General features: G+C 36.0%; 2 protein-coding genes across 3 annotated transcripts in view; one reads left to right on the forward strand and one right to left on the reverse strand.

Annotated features, from left to right (window-relative positions):
- LOC134791671 (protein I'm not dead yet-like) overlaps positions 1 to 8,247 on the reverse strand; it is a 72,516-nt gene extending 64,269 nt beyond the window's left edge. Inside the window, exon 1 of the mRNA XM_063762757.1 lies at positions 8,039 to 8,247. Coding sequence (XP_063618827.1) covers positions 8,039 to 8,130 — 92 coding nt within the window. The 5' untranslated portion in view covers positions 8,131 to 8,247. The remainder of the gene's footprint in view (positions 1 to 8,038) is intronic.
- Positions 4,974 to 20,486, forward strand: part of LOC134791706 (coiled-coil domain-containing protein 96-like) — a 79,088-nt gene continuing 63,575 nt past the window's right edge. The window contains exons 1-2 of one of the 2 annotated variants that reach the window (XM_063762812.1): positions 4,974 to 5,546; positions 5,660 to 5,720. The gene's annotated coding sequence lies outside the window, so the exon portion shown is untranslated. The remainder of the gene's footprint in view (positions 5,547 to 5,659; positions 5,721 to 20,486) is intronic. The other variant, XM_063762814.1, reaches the window with a different exon arrangement.

Raw genomic sequence — 20,486 nt, forward strand, 5'->3', positions numbered from 1 at the left:
GGACTCGTAGTCGGTATCCCATTGTCTGATACGGAAGCCCAGGTGGCGCAAGAAGGAGCGCTGGATTTTTTCTATTTTTTCCTTATCTATACATATAATAAAGCTGAAGAGGGTCGAAAGTCTGTACATGGAAGATATTTGAAAAAAAGTTGGCTGGGGATACTTAGAATTGATAACAGAACACGTTCCAACAGTTTTTAGAATTTTTGTCTGTTTGTCTGTTTATCTGTTTATCTGTTTGTCTGTTTATTTGAACGCGTATCACGTGAAAACGGCTGAACGGATTTTGATGAAAACTTTTTTCAAATATGTGATAACACTATAGAGTACCCTGGTAAACTAACAGATGGCGCTGAATTTAATACGATGTGACATAAATAAGCCACCGAGGAAGGATTTTGCCAAAGTAACTCTAAGTTTAGAAGACCCCTCTTCTAAAATTTCAATCAATCGTACGGATATCAAAAAAAAATATTGAATAATTGTGTTGATTTAATAATACAACAAAATTAAACGAACGTAAATTAATGGCCCCTCATTGCACAGTGCCCTCTTTTGGGGAGCTGAGTAAACATTATTAAGTAACCAAGAAAACTAAAAGTGGGTTTACATAGTTACGTAGTGGTAAAATAAACACACATATCAACACGCGTAATAATTGCATAAAATTATTTAAAATTATTTATTTTCTCCGTCATGGATTATACCTAATCGTAATTATATCGCATCCATATCAAATACATATTCATACGTATCGCCTCCTTAAGCACTTAATAATGGCCACGAAGGTGGGTACTTTGAAAAAAAAACATTGACCTCTGTCATTTACAGTGCCGGATTAACCCTTTTAAGCAAAATAAGCACTTGCTTAGGGCACCATGTCTAGGAGGCACCAAAAATTATCGAAAAATTGTCGCGTTCGCTTCGCTCGCGTTTTCAATAACATTCTAAGATGCTTATGATAAAGGTGACATTCGGGTGGCGACTGCAGCAGCATTAGGTACTCTGTTGCAACGTTACTGCTGCGGCACTGTCAATTTTCGTGATAAAATGATGTGACTGATTTCCGTACTAAAAGTAAAAATGTACATCTGTCTATCAAATTGCGTTTTTTTTATATCAAAAAATGTTCGCGCTCGCTTCGCTCGCGTTTTCAATAACTTTCTAAGATATGATAAAGGTGACATTCGGGTGGCGACTGCAGCAGCATTAGGTACTCTGTTGTAACGTTACTGCTGCGGCACTGTCAATTTTCGTGATAAAATGATGTGACTGATTTCCGTACTAAGAGTAAAAATGTACAACTGTCTATCAAATTGCGTTTTTTTATATCGAACAATTTTCGCGCTCTCTTAGCTCGCGATTTCAATAACTTTCTGAGATATGATAAAGGTGTCATTCGGGTGGCGACTGCAGCAGCATTAGGTACTCTGTGGCAACGTTACTGCTGTGGCACTGTCAATTTTCGTGATAAAATGATGTGGCTGATTTCCGTACTAAAAGTAAAAATGTACAACTGTCTATCAAATTGCGTTTTTTTATATCGAAACATTTTCGCGCTCGCTTCGCTCGCGTTTTCAATTACTTTCTAAGGTATGATAAAGGTGACATTCGGGTAGGGACTGCAGCAGCATTACTCTTTTGCAACGTTACTGCTGCAGCACTGTCAATTTTCGTGATAAAATGATGCGACTGATTTCCATACTAAAAGTAAAAATGTACAACTGTCTATCAAAATGCGTTTTTTATATAGAAAAATTTTCGCGCTCGCTTCGCTCGCGTTTTCAATAACATTCTAAGATGTTTATGATAAAGGTGACATTCGGGTGGCGACTGCAGCAGCATTAGGTACTCTGTTGCAACGTACGTAACGTAAACATAGCCATGTCAGATAAACGTCGGTTGACCATTGGCCGCCTATTTTCGATAGAGGGGAACGCCTGTTAATGACCACTCCGTTTGATTATATTCTCTAAGTTTAAATCACGTGTAATATTTTAATAGGGGCGAATAAAACTATTGATTTTGGAGTGTAGTTTTATTTAGTGGTACCTAATTGTAAAATATTTTATCTGGACTTCAGTCCTCTAGCATATCCATATGTCAACTTTACTTCAAGTTCCGCCTCCAGGGGAGAGAGAGAGAAATTAGGATTAGAAATTAGCCGCTTACTGACACAGACCGAATTACACGCGGGCGGAGCCGCGGGCACAGCTAGTGAATAATATACTGGGAAGACCAAACGCAGCTAGTGTATTCAAGGACGCTTCGGACATGTACGCATAGTATACTATTTTAATGCATCCGACATCCTCGAATTCACCACAGACGCGAAACACGAAACCCAGATTTTTATAAGCACGGTTCACAATATCGTCGATATGTTGAACGTATGTTAACTTTGAATCAAGGGTCACCCCAAGGTCCCTCACTGAGTATACTCGCTCTACAGCTTCACCTCCGATACTATACTGAAACTTAATTGGACAAGGACTAAGTACGGGTAAAGGAGATTTGGGCGCATTTTGTTATGTTAACAGTTATACGGTTGTTAATGTATTACTGAGATAAACGGTCCAGATCACCCTGTAGCTGATGAGTGATGACAGTCGCTCAAACTACTGACATCCGTGAAGATTTTTTTGTCGTCAGCATACATAAGAAACTTTGAAAATCTAAATACTCAGTAAATATCAAAGAGATATGCGTTGTAAAGCAACGGACCGAGGTGCGACCCCTGGGGGTCACCAGAAGGGACATTCACAAAGTTTGACCTGCATCCACCGAGGACAACCGCTTGCCGCCTGTTCGACACGTATGACGTAACCCATCTAAAGACATCACCACGGAGACCCAACCAGTGTAGCTTGCGAAGCAGGATGACGTGATCCACTCTGTCAAATGATTTTGCGAAATCTGTGTAGATCACGTCAACCTGCTTTCTTTTATCCATATTTTTAACCACGAAGTTCGTAAAATCTATTAGATTCGATATCGTAGAACGATTCCTGAGAAATCCGTGTTGCTGAGGGGGAATACCTTTGTTAATTACATCGTAAATATTATTTAATATAATTTTCCCAAACGTTTTAGCGAACTGATTTAAAATTGATATATTGAAATTGATATATAATACGTCAATGGTACTTGTAAGTTTAGTAAGTAAGTTGGTTGGAAGTAGTAGGGTGTGGATAAACAGCACGGGTAGTCTGGTGGTTCCTAGAGTCAGACCGTGAAAAGTCTGCAGCGGATTTGATAGCCCACGCAGTGCAAGTGTCATTTTAAAAGTCAAACTTCTATGAAATTATGACGTATAAATAACACTTACACTGCGTGGGCTATTAAATCCGCTGCAGACTTTTATTGGTGCGACTCTATCTCCCCAGGCAGCTTGCCCAGCGCCGCTGCTGGCGGCCCCCTACACTCTTTTAGATATTAGTATTTTTTTATTTTGGTTACATGCGATTATTTCAAAACATAACCAAAGACAATAAATAATGTAGGTAATGACATGCGCAATTCCATCATTCCGGACTATTGGGAGACTTGCGCCGAGCCGAAGCAAGTCTCCCAATTATCCGGAACGACATACACACAATAATTGAGCCTGTACAGATGTAGTGATTCGTATTTTCTCGGAAACGTTTGTATTTGTCATGCTACTTCAGTCAACCTCAGTACTTTTTGTACCGAGACTGAGTGAAATAGAAGATACACTTGCTTATGCTGCACAGGTCTCTTAAGGGGCCGTGCGCGTTGGAGGGTCTGCCATCTTGTGGCTTGAATGGGAAACAAACTATACATTGACTGTGACATTGACACTTCACGTCAAATCATGTGCTACCCTCTATAGTTCATGTTCGTGAATTGTAGATTCTGCCATCTTGTGGACTACATTGGAAGCTTAAACTTGACATTTCCACTTCGCGCCGCGCCAATAGCCGGGTCCACACAGAGTGAGCATAATACGCGCGAGGAAATTTCCTCGCGCACAAAACGGCCTGTGTAGACGTGCTTCGGCCGAGGCGGCTCGCGCGAGGCACATCTACACTGGCCATTTTGTGCGCGAGGAAATTGCCTCGCGCGTATTCTCGCTTTGTGTGGACTCGGCTAATAAACAGAGGGCTCCTGTGCTGTCCCCTACAGTTCCTGCTCGCACCCTAATATGCTGAAGAGTATTGGGCTATATTTTCCCCCGCTGACCCAGAGCGTTACCGTTAGCATTACCAAGAGAAGATTCTATAAATAGGTAGGTAAATAGAAGCTGTTTATTTTACTTACATTTCTGTTTTTTGGAGCAAATATAGCGCGTCTAATAAATTATAATTAAACAGACAATAGAATACTTCTTGAATATCAGTTTGAAACCACTTTGACACTACTTTTATTTTTCATACAGTAGCATAGACTAATTAAACATTTTAAGCCAGTGATTGTGAGAGTAATACCCCCTTCTATATTCTTTGTTCTGAGATCTGTTTTTGTTTTAAACATATAAACCTTTAACTGATGCCCTAGACTAAAAGTCTATATTGCAAGGTCCTTCGTTTGACCATTCTACCATAGCCAATATACTTAGTCTAAAAATCTAGTATCCAGGTGAATAAAATAAAAATACCAACCCAATTTGTCAAAGTCACGTAGAGATTATATGCTCTTTGGCCAAAGTGTCATTTCAACTAAATATGTGAAAACCTATGGTGAAAACTTTGTGAAAATAATAATATATATTACATAGACATGGTGCATTTATTTTTAAATAAGTAGTAAGGACTTAATAAGATTATCTCAAAAAGTAATTTGAATAATATTTCTAAATACAGAGACATCGCTCAATTAAAAAAAACAAATTGGCTTTTGTGATAGATTGAAATTATTGCACGCAAATAAAGATCCATCTAACTGAGGTACACTCTTGAGTAAATAAAATATTGCTAAGTTATTTGAAATTCATTCTGAATAGTTTAAAAGCCGTGAAAGCAGACGGTGACGTCGCTTTATTACGGTGAGATCTACGGCACGTACATCAAATTGCAAGCAATACTATACTGTTTGTCAAGGGGAAAAGAACTGTAAGGTGCGGCAGCGTTGGTGGGCTCGTAGCCCGGCAACAGGCAAGGCGTGTAGCTGGACTGTTATTCGCATCGCTTACTAAAGAAAGGTGAGCGTTCGTGACAACCGAAAAATAAATTTAGAGACGTATATCAACTATGCATAATCGGAGATCGTGTTTATACAGGCGAAAGCTTGACTGCGCAAGAAAAGCGCGTGGAATAGGGCGGCCGATTCGCGTGCGGTTTTAGTCAGTTCCCGCGCGATAGCTGGGCGGAGCAGTGTGTTGCCGTCGACTTTCCCGCGCCGCCCGCTACACGAAACAAAACTGATATCGTCAACCCGACCAGCCTGTGTTCACAAGTGTTCAACATGACTCGTTAACGTGTTAAATTGCAACATTTCATTTACATGAAAGATGATTAAAGCTATAAAGTATTTATGATTAATTTGTGCGGGAGAGATCTGGCAGATCTGCACAACTCTATCAACAGGTTAGTTTTAACTAGCTGTTTTATACACGCTTAAAATGTCCAATGAGCCATCCCGTTTGGCAGGTCTGACAGCGCTGGATTAAGCATGTTTTAATTTATTTTATTGTTTCTAGGATTGGAAGAAAACAGAGATTTACACTCGTTTTAACGACTGTAACGCCGTAAAAAACTCTGGTAGGTACGCTTGCGTTTATGTTTGTTATATTAAAGAACTACGATTCAGAGGAAAAGCTACGGAATAGGATAAATGAGACTTTATATTGTTCAGGATTCAGGAGAATCGCATTTCGCGATTTCTATTTCTATCGCAAGAGTCGAACGTAAGGTTTATAAGTTGGCCGTTAGCCCCAGCTTGTATTTATTTCTATACGTATAACCTGTACGTAGGTCACTCTTGGGTGATACAATTAATTTAAATTGAGAATTTGTAAGCAAGTGGGACCCTCCCTGCAGTTCCCTGGGTTTCTTTACAGTTCACTCTACAAAAATGCCTTTTGTGTAAAAGGCATTTTTGTAGAGTGAACTGTGTGAAGTGTACCTAGTGTTAAAATTAATGTTTGAAACAGGCAGTTGTCAGATTGACATCAACTGTCGGAGACTGTGGGATTTGAGTACAGTGACTTTAAAAGCTATAGGGGATTTGAACTGAACTGACATTTGTAGAAAAATATATATTTTATATAATCATTCCCTTAACCCTTAACCCGTAAGATATCTAGATTAATATATCGAGGGCTCATGGTACAGTTTGATTATTTATTACTTTGATTACTAGAAATTTATTGACTATATAATAGTAAAGAGTTATTGATAGTAGACGAGATGCAAAATCTAAGAAAAGATCGTGCCTCTTAGTTTGACTGTCGAAATAGATGGTGCCCTATATTTTGCGACCTTTGAATTGTCAAACGTCAACTTTTGTTAAATAGAACTACACCACCACTCGTACAGTCGAAGAAGTTTATTTCCGACCCATTTTGTACCTTGTCACAGTGACAATAGTATGAAGTCTCTAGCGACTTTCATAATGATTTGATTGTCACTGCATGTGACAAGGTACGAAATGGGAAATTAAATCCTTTGATTGTACACCGGTTGTTAACTCCGAAGGACGAATTTGTTTCAGTTTTATAAGGCAACTTAAATATCTACGCTGTCACATTTCCGATATAAAGTAAACAGCTCTTGACCCACGTGAACTTACGTTACGTTTGTTTACATGCAGCTTTTACAGGTTCTTCCCATTTGTCTGTAAAATCTTCATTTTTCATAAAGGTTTAACAATTTAACTTCTCACAAAACCAGTATCATTAATATGTTATGCCCTACAATAATTTCACTTGAAAATAATAAAGCTTGTATCGTACTAAAAGCCGGTAATCAAATCATATCTGTTCTCCAGAGTGGGATTGATAAAACAACTACCCGGCGACACACTATAAATGAATAGGTACAGTACGTACCAAAAGCATTTAACATAAGCGGACTTTTTTAAGTAGTTTACTCCCTCGGTTCTCTAGTCGGGTTCCATTGATGTTGATGTGTTAACGTACATTTACTTAGTTCTAACATTTATGAATTGTTAAGACTCAAGGTGTGCAAAAAATAATGTTTTATTACCTAATAAAAAGAAACCAAGCCCAATATTCCTTACAAGATATAATGCAAAAAACAATTTATTGCTATACACTGAAAAAAACATGCAATGTAATTGGAAATCAATTCTAACTCAATCTGCCTATTCACTGTTTAAGGTTTTCGCATCAGCGCAGCTTATATGTATAAGCATATTCTAACTTGTTATATTCGCTATAGAGGGAAATTTTGGGAAAGTTCTTCGTGGATAAACTGTCGTCTAAAATTTATGGTTTTCCTTTCCCGCTGGTTTGCGTTTTAAATTATCAACGTAAATAGAATATGAAGCATAAGGTGCATGGGGGTAATTTCGATAACGGGATAATTTTGAAAATCACCTTAACCAGCGGGCTCAGCACGGTTCCATTTTTATCGACTATCACTATGCGCGTCCCTTTCGCACTTACATACTTGTTAGAACGTGACAGGCATGGTGACAAGGGATAAAAACGCGACCGTGCTAAGCCGTCTGATTATCTACTAAACCTTATAGTGCGATATAAAATAGTAGAAATTAAATAAAACGGAACTTGAAAAATTTCCATACGTACTAAATAGTTGCCATGTTTAAGCAATGTACGTCAAAAATGTTAGTTACGTAGGAAGTGGCGCCCTCAATAATTTTCTATAATTTCTTGTCGGACTATACGCTACTGAAAGGTATGTTGCTTACTATATTGCTAAGGTAAATAGACTATAAATAATAGGTAAAAGGTAAAATTTTGTTAAGTAGTTATTTGTTATTTTTAAAGTTACCCTAATAGACTTTACCTATTATTAAAGTCATCCCAGCATCAAATTATAATGCCAGAATTGGCGCACTGTTTGCAATATGCGTACTGTAATAATGTACTTACCATCCAGTATCAGGTTGTTGAGCAGCATTGCTATCAGAAGCTCCAGCTTCATTTTGCGAAGCTGGATCGTTTTCAGGGGAATTTTCGGCCATATTGCGATGATCGTTTACTTCGCTTATACACGGCTACCGTTATTTATTAATTGTATTCGAGTGTATTGTAAATTTTCATAAAATTATATTGACGCAGTCACATATTACGAGTATAGTCATTGTATTTAGTTCTAGTTGGTTACGCGTTATGTTGCGTTGGTTACGCGTAGCGCGTAGTTCAGAAATGATAAAATTATTTAAAATTTTAGTCAGTACCTACAAATTTGTAATTAATAAAAACATGAAAATTTTGGGTCGCACTATACTTTCAACTGATGTGGTACTTTGTTTGTAGTGGCATTGATACCAGTACAAAAACAATTCATTTAGGCATTAACACACAGTGGAAATGTTTTTTTTTTGTTTTTACAATGTTCGGGAAACAAAACTCATGAAGATATTCCATTCATGGATATGATTTTGAGTAGTATTTCGATATTAAATTAATTTCGTCACTACTTTGAAAAAATTTCGTATCTCACACTGCTGCTATTCAAAGTTGAAAGGCAGTATTTCTGTAGGTATGTTCCCATACATAGATACCACTTTTTTTTTATTAACAGAAGAAGATACGAGTTTTTTTCAAAGTAGTGCCGATTTGTTTATCATAATTACTTAGAATTTTATTGAAACAGATTTGAGATTATCATACCCCTGAGTTTTGGGTGCGGGAATGTTTTCGTGTATTTATAACTTTGTTTTTTTGTAAAATAGATACCAAACTATTAACAAAAATAGGTAAGTAAATAATAAGCTCCGAATTAGCTTAGAAATGTTAAAATAGTCTCTGTTTTTAGGGTTCCGTACCCAAAGGGTAAAAACGGGACCCTATTACTAAGACTCCGCTGTCCGTCCGTCCGTCTATCACCAGGCTGTATCTCATGAACCGTGATAGCTAGGCAGTTGAAATTTTCACTGATGATGTATTTCTGTTACCGCTATAACTACAAATACTAAAAAGTACGGAACCCTTGGTGGGTGAGTCCGACTCGCACTTAAAGATAAAGATATTTATTTGCAAAAATGTAGTGGTAAACATAGTTGGACAGTAGGTAATTTAAGTGCGTACATTTACTTAAAGAAGCATGCAAACTTTCCTTATTAACTAGGTACTATAACTAAGTATATACATATAAAAAGTTATAGAACAATAAGAACTCACATACTAATTAGTTTATGTCCTCGATATACAATATATTATAACCATTATCCATCATCATTATTTTCCATTACTTATCATATATATTCATTATTTACACATGTCAAATATTCGTCGATTCTATAGTAACACTTATCCAAGCAAAATGTATATAGTTTGTTTTTAAATTCAGGCATGTCAGAGTTTCTTATTTCTACGGGTAGATAATTAAATATTTTTATAGACATACATAACACATTGTTTGCAAAGAATGCTGTCTTTGGGTGGAACGGATAGCATAGATCAGTGCCGTTTCGAGACGGATATATTGTGGTAGTTGCCTTATTTCTAAATAAACCTATATTGTGTTTGACATATAAACTTATCTCATAAATGTATAAGGGTAGCGTCATCACTTTTAATTTATTGAAAAGAGGTCGACAGGGTTCTGTTTGATGGACACCACATATAGCCCGTATACATTTCTTTTGTAGCAGAAATACTTTTTGCATATTACTACAGTTACCCCAAAGTAATAGACCATAGCGCAAATTGGACATTACACGTCCATTAAATGCTAAGAGTGCAGTTTTTTGTAACGAAAGTTGAGAGAGCCTTCGCAGGGCAAATATAAACCTGTTCAATTTATCAATTAGCATTTCAGTATGGTCTTTCCAGTTGGTGTGGCAATCTAAAATAACACCTAAGATATGAATTGATCACACACATTCAATCGCATGACCATCATAGTTTATATTTACATTCCTCGGTTTACCTTGTGGTGCATAAAATTCCATAAATTTTGTCTTAAGTAGATTAACTTTTAGATTATTATTAACTAGCCACAAGTTTACATCATTAAAGACTTGGTTGATTTCATTCTCATAATTTTGGGTATCTTTCTCTTGTACTACTATAGAACAGTCATCAGCAAAAAGCGTCATCTTGTGATTAGTAAGAGATGGCAAGTCGTTAATATAAACAAGAAAAAGCAATGGTCCAAGGACGCTGCCTTGAGGGACGCCAGATGTAACTTTAAGACAATCGGATCTATATTTTATTAAAATTTTTGTGGTATCGTCATATTTCGGTATTTCTGTAAATTGCACACGCTGGTTTAAGTAAGTTCTTACCCATTCATGGCAGTTCCCTCTAATACCAAGGTGGTATAGTTTTGTTAATAATATGTTATGATCTACTCTGTCAAAAGCCTTTCACATGTCCATAAAAATGCCAGTGACAGGTATTCTATTATTCCTACAATTCAAAACATTTTCCATAAGATCTAGTACAGCTAATGTTGTAGATTTATTTTTACGGAAACCAAATTGATCTTTTGATAAAATATTATGTTTTTCCAAAAAATCTGTCATTCTTTTATGCAAAATCTTTTCAAAAATTTTGGATAATATTGGTATTAGAGCTATGGGTCTATAGTTTAATGGATCGGTTGTGGCACCCATTTTCAGTAATGGTTTAATAATAGTGAGCTTAAGTTTGTCAGGAAAGACGCCTTCAGCCATTGAGAAGTTTATCAAATGACTTAGTACAAAAGCAAACACTGTAGTATTTTCTTTTATAATTGACGTGAGTAGTTCATCATAACCAGCTGCTTTAGAGTTTTTAAGTGTCGTAATTACTCTTGCAACCTCAACTGGGCTTGTCGGATATAAGTATATTGTTGAATCTAAGTTATGTAATTTATATTGGTATTTGCTTGTGTTACTGTGTACGTTGTCTGTTACAGTAGTGAATTGATGATTTAGTTTATTTGCCATTTCTTTTGCATCAGTAATTTGTTGACCGTCAAAAATCATACTGTCAGTGAAATGGCTTGGCTGGCGCTGCCCTATATGACTGTTTATAACTGACCACGTTGCTTTCCCTACATTATTTGCTTTATATATATAATTGTGATTCTGTAACCTGTGTGACTTCTTAATGCATTTTTTAGTAGAGCTGAGTATGTCTTATATTTTGCTTTATGCATGTTGTCAGATGAATGAATGCATTGATAGTATAGTTTTCTTTTTGTCTTTATAGCTTTTTTTAATCCTACAGTGATCCACTTAGGTTTGCAACTTGCATTTATTCTCACTTTTTTTAAAGGAAAGCACAGATTAAAAAATAGATTAACTATATTATGGAAGTTATTAAAGGCACTGTTCGTATTATTGGATGACGAGATAATATCAGAAAATGATAGGCTTTGTATAGCTTGCTGAAACTTCTTACGATGTTCTATATTGAAGTCTCTTTTCCATTCGTACCAATATTTCACAGAATTAAGACTCTTAACTGGGACAGATATTGTTTGTGCTTTGTGGTCTGAGAGACACAAGTTGTGTACATCACATTTAATTGTACCTTTAAAGTTAGTAGCAATATTGTATATGCATGTGTTAGAGGTACTTGTGACGCGTGTTGGTTCATTAATTTGTAGTTTAAAATTATAGCTTTGCAATATTCGCTCCATTTCTGTATTAATAGTATTGGTATTTAAACGATCTATATTGTAGTCACCGCATATAATTATACGTCTAGAATATTTTTGTGATTTTGTAATAGTAAGTAATAAGTTATGGAGTTTTTCAAAAAACAAATCTAAATCTGCGCCTGGTATGCGATATATATATATAATTGTGATATTATGTGACGGTATATTAACACCACAACACTCGAAAACTTTTTCAACACATATGTCTTTAATCCATAGCAAAGGGTTGAATTCTATATCTTCCCGAAGCAATATACACGTCCCGCCTCTACTTATCTTTTTACGGCAATAACAAGCTGCCATTTTGAATCCATTGAGTATCAAATTACACTCGTTTTTTAATTGTATAAAATGTTCAGATAGACATAACGCACTTATGTGATTATTATTATTAGCTAAGTTTTGCAGTGACAGCTCAATGACATCTAGTTTTCCGAGAGCGCCTGCAATGTTTGATGCATGATATTAAATGAAGAGTTAGCATCGAAAGGAATGCTGCATGGGTTGCGTCATATTAAGTGCAGACATTTCAATTATTCTATTGCAGTTTGATGATGATGAATGTGAACCACGTATTATACGTATGAAATCAGAGACATTCTTAAATATTATGTTAAGCCCTCTATTATTAATCGTACCTACGCCTCGCGAAAATATGTAATTTGTGTATGATAGATTTTTGTTCGAATCTAGAATATAAGCATATTCGTATTGTGTATTGTCTAGGTACAATTGATAATTAAAGTAATCTCCCCTTTTGTTATACAAAGCTGCCTTATGGCTAAATTTAAAAGTAGGAAGACATATTATAACGTTAGTATGTTGTACTTTTTGGAGTTGTTCTCTTATAAACACAATTAACTCAGCATAATTAGATGTTGCAGTATAGTCTTTTTCGCCAATATATATAATACAGAAGTCATCCAAGGTAAAGTTGTGTAGTTTTCCTTGCAGCTCACTAAATAGTTGTTCAATTCCACCTCCAGATATACGACAGTGAAGACAGTTATTGAAATATCGGTTGGTTATTTTTAGTAAACTTGAATTGTTCGCACTTATAACACATACTTGTTACTATAATTGCATTTTTTCGGCTAATGTAAAACATTGCTGCACCCAAAACTGCTCATTATCAAAACATTCGGAAATTATACGGATTTAATTAAATTTCATATAGTGTGACAAAAAAGTGTAGAAATTAAAAAGTGGCAATCTGTCGTGTCGTTCCGTTTTCTTAGATTGATTTGAAGGGACGTTTTTTTGTCAGACTATAAGAAGTTTCACAAGACACGATAATTTCATTATTTAACACATAATAAATAATAATATATGTATATGTTAGTGTCTCTTCAACACGTTATTACTTCAATCGTGAATACAATGAACGTCAGATTTTATTTTAGACACGTCGTTTAAAAGCTACAATCCGCAAAGTGATTTATTATTAGATCTGGCTCCAATTTCACCACGGTGACAGGTGCGACAATTGTAAAACATCACTGTTGCTGACGTCACAGGCATCCATGGGCTACGGTTACCGCTTACCATCGGGCGGGCCATATTCCTGTTTGCCACCATCATTGTTTTATTAAAAAAAACTTTATTATATCGGAAAAAAACAGATATTTCTCTTGCTAAGTTTATGACAATTGTCACAAAAACACTACAATTGTCACGAAATTCCGACATATAACTCATTACCTGTCAAGAATTACCTACAATTCTTATAAATCTTGACAATTGTTAGAAACTTCGCAAAAGAAATATCTGTTTTTTTCCGATATAATAAAGTTTTTTTTTAATAAAACAATGATGGTGGCAAACAGGAATACGGCCCGCCCGATGGTAAGTAGTAACCGTAGCCCATGGATGCCTGTGACGTCAGCAACAGTGATTTTACAATTGTCGCACCTGTCACCGTGGTGAAATATGGGGCCTGATTAAGAGACGGCGACAGTCATATAACTATTTTTAAAGTTCCATCCAATATGTATGTACGTGTTTTTATAAAGTAAAACGTAAATGTACCTATTTAATACATTTCTGTTAGTTGTCAGAAGTTAATATTCATCATAAGGTATGTGTAAGTACTTACTTAGACATACTGTACATACTTAATGTACCTACATCTTCGCATATTCGGTTTCTTAAAGGGCCCACTGATTAACATGAGTCCGCCGGACGGTATCGGCCTGTCAGTTAGAACAAAATTTTTACAGTTCCGAACAACTGACAGGCCGATACCGTCCGGCGGACTGTTAATCAGTGGGCCCCTTTAAGGCCAGCGCGTGATCTTGACAAATGAATGTAGCGTTATTTTAAGAAAAAAATCTCTAGTATTTTTCATTTTGTATCGTATTATGTATGATGTCAAATTGAAAATTAGATGAGTTATTGTTTTAAATAATATTTCGCCATCGGACATGTCAAGGCATAATTAGAAAGGCATTGAATAATGAGAGGTTGGAGAACTGTGTATAAACAAGTGAAATTGTGAATTTAGATGAATAAATGCTACAAATTATTTCAAACCTGAAAGTACTTAAAACTAGTGGCTCTGTGAGCTGTAGACCTCGCGAGCTGAGCTTAAAACTGAGTAAATGTATGGCTTCGTTGTTTAGCAGAATTTAGAGAATCTAATTTGACAATTAAAACCTTAACTATCGAACCTGCTTACAAAATTCGGGAATTGGTTTAGAAATGCGACCAGTAGAGTAGAACAGATGGACATACGAAACAATTTTTGGCTAACAGGCCAATTCAAACGTACACTGATATCAGAATGACGTCTAACTGATGTCATTTAGTTATCGTGCATTTCGCTGGTTCTTGTCCGTACATGTATTGGCGCAAGCGAGACGCACGATGACTACTAAATAACATGATAAAAATATCATTCCGATGTCAGTGTACGGTCGGTGCCCCAACTTAAGTATCCACGTCGCCATACTAATTGTATAGAAAAGTGGATAGAGTTAGACCAAGAAAAGTCTGCAGAGATTTTGACAGCACACGCAGTGCCAATGTTATTTGTGCCAGTGTCAAAATCTCTGCAGACTTTTCTTGGTCTAACTCTACTTATGTTAGGGAACCAACATTACCTTTTAATTAGCCTGTAAACTGCAACTGAGAAGCTTCGTGCGCGTTTGGTTTGCCAGTCTTTTCAGTCTTTGTTCCTCCTCGAGTCGCAATAGAAGGAGTTTCATGCTTTTAATTTTAGTCGAGTAAGAATTTAAATATCTAACTAATCTAAATTCTAAAGAGAATAGATTGTATAGGGGACGTGCATGAACTATAGGGGGCAGCACAGGAGCCGTCAGATCTTTGGCGCGAAGCGTAGATGTGTAGTTTATGATTCCGATGTAGACCACAAGATGGCAGAACCTACTATGTACAAGAAAACGTACCTACGAGAACGGTTGATGGTAGAACTTGCTTTGGCAATGTACATGTTTCCGATTCAGACCCCAAGATGGCAGACCCTCCAACGCGCACGGTCCCTATAGTAGAGGGTTATTGTCGTACTAAATTTCTAGTCACTGTAAATCAGTGCTGTAAATTTACTGCCATCTTTCAAACATATGATTTTTTTATTTTTAGAACGCCGTATGATTTTGACCCATGTTCTTTTACTGATATGAGTAAAAATTGTTAAATACGCCAAAGGTATGGCGCCGTATATTCAAGAATCAAATTTTCTTTAAAGCGCAAAAAGCCATCATCTCTTGCAAAAATTAAACGAATACGCTTAGCCCGCGCTTGATAAATAAAAAATACGATTTTTTTCATTTTTTCAAAATAAAATAATAAAATAAAAAACAACAATTGATACGAAATTTAAGTATAAAAAAATACAAAAAGTTGTGTAGCAGCATACAATTACCGGGGATGAAACCAGGGACCTCCCGATGCAAACAAAAAAAGCGAACGTTTGCAAAGTGCGCCATGATAGTTCTTACTAAAGCTGACGAAATTTAGCTACTCATTCTCAAGTAAAAACGAAATATCTAAATACCGCCAAAACCAGCGATACAAATTTTCTGAATTTTTGGACATTTCATCTATAAACATATATCAAAAAGAAAAAACTGTTATGATATCGATACGATTATTTGTTTAAGCGCTAGGTATCACGACTCCGCCATTTTTAAAATTTCCAAAAACCGGATTGACAATTTTTTTTTATTTAGTCATAGAATCTGGTCACAAAATTTCATGAGAATCGGTTAAGAATTGCGACCTGTAGAGGAGAACATCCGGAAATACAAAACTAAATATCTAAATACCGCCTAAATCAGCGATAATTTTTTTCTGCATTTTTTGCTATTAACTCTGTAAACATGTCTCAAAAAGAAAAAACTCTTATGATATCGATACGACTATTTGTTTAGGCGACAGGTATCACGACTCCGCCATTTTAAAAAAATTCCAAAAACCGGATTGACAAAAAAAAATTATTTAGTCATAGAATCTGGTCACAAAATTTCATGAGAATCGGTTAAGAATTGCGACCTGTAGAGGAGAACATCCGGAAATACAAAACTAAATATCTAAATACCGCCTAAACCAGCGATAATTTTTTTCTGCATTTTTTGCTATTAACTCTGTAGACATGTCTCAAAAAGAAAAAACTCTTATGATATCGATACGACTATTTGTTTAGGCGACAGGTATCACGACTCCGCCATTTTAAAAAATTTCCAAAAACCGGATTGACAAAAAAATTTTATTTAGTCATAGAATCTGGTCACAAAATTTCATGAGAATCAGTTAAGAATTGCGACCTGTAGAGGAGAACATCCGGAAATACAAAACTAAATATCTAAATACCGCCTAAACCAGCGATAATCCGGACATACGAAAGCAAATTGCTCGAGTCAAAACGTAGACCTTCGCTACGCTTCGGTCAATAAGGGGCTGTACTAAATTTAAGCTAATGTACAATGCCTAAGATATCATTACAAAATTTATTCAACGGGTCATAATTTTATAGTGATGTAGTTATACATATATACAGAGCAAAGCGTCTAATATCATAGAGAAATATAGGTAGTAAGACGAGAGTGCTCACTCCATACATCAGTTTTGGTACCAAAAAAATTAGTATTTTCATAGTCGACATCTAGCATGCTAGTCTAGTGCTCAACAACATAAGACTTTCTGGTCGGTGCTACACCTATTGTCATTTGACAGTACTACTACTGCTACTTAAAATACTGATAATTCCGCTACTCGATGCTAGATGTCGACTATGAAAATACTATTTATTGGTACCAAAACTGATGTATGGAGTGAGCACTCTTGTCTTACTATATTTCTCTATGCTAATATTGAGCTTTTTTTATATCAAGTCGGTGACCCAAGAGTGCCACGAATGACATCTTATCTTTCTGATGAGTGTGTGAAAGGTTTCCACGGGACTTAAAGACGTCGGTGTTAAAATCTCGGCGACAAGTAAGCGGGGCTATTAGGGGATAAGTCAGTAAACAAATACTTGGCGGCGTCGCCCGGCCCGCCCGTCGCCGGCGCCCCGGCGCCTCACGCCCCGTCTTGGCCAATTAACAACCTTATCAACTTATCGGCTAACTTAGGAGATGAGATTTTAGATGGCCTGTAATGAAGTCCTGTTTCATAATATTAATATAGTGTTTTAATATATTTTCTCCAGTCGGTTCAGCTATGTTGTCACTTAGTTCACCTAAATGTGGTCGATATGTCGGTTGCTTGGTAACCTGAGGTTTGCATGCGGAGACCGACCTAATGTAGATAATTGCCGCATTAGTGTACCTTATCTACTTATTGCACGGTCGGCCTTAAAAGCTGCTGAGCACTCCAACATATTATTATTGAAATTTAATCTTCCCAGTTACGGTAACATTTAGGGTGACTGCTATAGTTATTGGTCAGTATACAACGTGTCCCAAAATTCAACGATAAGCTGGCTCCAGAAGATGGATCTGCTCATGACTACTCGAGGAAAAAAAATAAAAAATATATATCTCAATTTATTATGGAATTACAAAAAAAATGAAATCGACACCCCTAATGGTACTCTGGTGTTTTAAGGGTGTGGTGGATAGCAGTGCTACTTTAGGTTGCCGATACAAAAAAAAAACAGAAATATTTGAAAAATTGTAGACATGGTCGTTAAAAATACCATTAGGGGTGTCGATTTTAATTTTTTTGTAATTCCATAATAAATTGAGATATATTTTTTTTTCCTGGAGTAGTCATGAGCAAGTCCATCTTCTGGTGCCAGCTTATCGTTGAATTTTGGGACACGTTGTATATGTAGTAATTGGCCACCCTTTATAATAAGGTTTCAATTGGCTTGTTTCTTTCTGATTTGTAAGGAGTGACCAATTACTATAGCAGTTACCCTACCTATAGGAAAAGCGTTCAGATTTCATAATTATGATATTTATTTGGTAATTAATATTTGCCCTGTCTCACACTAATATTTAGAACGTTAATAACTAGCTTAGCCTCTTGGCGCGATTTAATCTGCATGGAAGGATGATGATGATTGATAATAACTATCACATGTCTTTACCCAGGCCTCTCCCTTCCAACTTTCATCTAAATCGGTTTAGCGGTTTAAGCGTGACTAAATAACAGATAAACAGACAGAGTTACTTTTGCATTTATAATATTAGTAGTGATAATGAAATTATCGAGCGCAACTTTTCGCGTTGTGATGACTGAAGACATCGGCCCTGGTTTATCGCGAATTTTTAGAATTATTACTGCAATATTTTGCCGCCAGAGTGCAGCACTAGCACCCATCGTAAACCATAGAGCAACTTATAGGTACATAGGTACTGTGCCTTAAACTGTTTTTCTGAAATTGATACATCAAGGCGGTTTGTTTACAAAGGGCCTACCGGGAAACACGAAAATCGAAACTCAGCTATCTGCCACTTAAATAAATCATCTCGTCATTAAGTACTAGTACTCACGAGTAAGTATGGTGAGGCAATGAAGCCAGAGAGGAGTCAGTCGTAATATCCTGTCGCGACAAAACTTATTTAATACCGAACTCGTCGAGATCAGTAAAACTTCGTTCTTCATTAGGTATCATGGTTTTTCATTGGTAGTTAGGTATTATTTGCTAGAAAAATAAGAAGGGCAAAATATTTTCCTAAAGTAAAAGCAACAACGGATTATAGAGCATACTGAGCCAAGTGGAAGTGACACTGTTTCGCATAATATCGATAATTCGATACTCTAGCCGGGTATTAGGTTCCGGCGCAAATGATTTAACTCAGTATACAGGCTGGCTAAAAAATAACTGCATTCCCGTTGCCAGCGAGGTTTTGGGATTATACTGAGCAACTTTTACTATGGGACCAACCCCGAAATAGCGAAAAAAAAATTTGGCTGTTTCATACATTTTGCCTGGTTCATTTTCTATGGGAGTATAATTTTTTTTTTCGCGATTTCGGGGTTGGTTCCATAGTAAAAGTTGCTCAGTATAATCTCTAAACCTCCCTGGTAACAGGAATGCAGTTATTTTTTAGCCACCGTGTATAATGCTTAAAGTAGTGCTATTTGCATTCATAAGCGGCCAAATAAATATTAAACAGAAACACGTCAAGGTGAGCAATATTTCATAGTGCTATTGACATTTAACAAGCATAGTTTGTTTTATTTATAATAATGTATATAATAATATGTGGATAAATTTATACCAAGCATTCTTTTCAGAAATTTATTGCTCATAAAATAGTCGTAAAACCATAATTAATGTAGGGCGGTTCATAAAACAAATCATTTGGTAAAATAAAACATAACACTGTATTATTTCAACCTCGGGAATAAAAAAATCAAATACAGACCTCCAGTCACATAATGACGTAATTTAACTGAGTCGTGAAAAATATATTGACTCGTTAAACTCAGTCAAATCTAAAAAAATAGCACGTTAAATCTAAACGTAATATTTATAAATAACTAGGTAGTAGCTATTTATGAATTGAGTCGTGATTATTTTAGGTTTCTTTAGTAGCAGGGAAACCACCCAGTAAATAATCTTTGCGCCCATATAATGGCTCAGTTACAATATCTAATATAACTATAATATATACCACATAAATCCTCAGCTATAATACTGACGAAATACACAATACATTGTATAGGTTACGTAGGCTAATTTTAGGTAAATTAGTTGGCTATATTATGGCTGTTGAAGTTTTTTTTTTTTTTGGACGTCTTACACAGATCAACCTAGCCCCAAACTAAGCAAAGCTTGTACTATGGCTGCTAAGCGACGATATACATACTTATATAGATAAACACATACTTATATACATAGAAAACACCCAATGACTCAGGAACAAATATTAGTGTTCATCACACAAATAAATGCCCTTACTGGGATTCGAACCCAGGACCATCGGCTTCGCAGGCAGGGTCACTATCCACTAGGCCAGACCAGTCGTCAGTTTAAACAGGGATAGACGACTGCAAATAAAATATACATGAAAATGTTGGCATCAAACTAGTAACATGCAATCAATAATGTCATGCGCGATTATACAATGCATTTTAGTAATTAGTATTTAGCTAGGGATTCGATTCATCACATTTAGAGGGATTCATAATTTTAAAATAATTAATTATTTTAATCAACCACAAATAATGCCAATATACTTATGTAATTTTGTAATACCTATAGTGGAAGTAGGTACGTATTAATAAGTATTTGCCAAGCGGACCCCA

The sequence above is a fragment of the Cydia splendana genome, chromosome 6 (genome assembly GCF_910591565.1).
Source record: "Cydia splendana chromosome 6, ilCydSple1.2, whole genome shotgun sequence".
Taxonomy (NCBI): Eukaryota; Metazoa; Arthropoda; class Insecta; order Lepidoptera; family Tortricidae; genus Cydia; species Cydia splendana.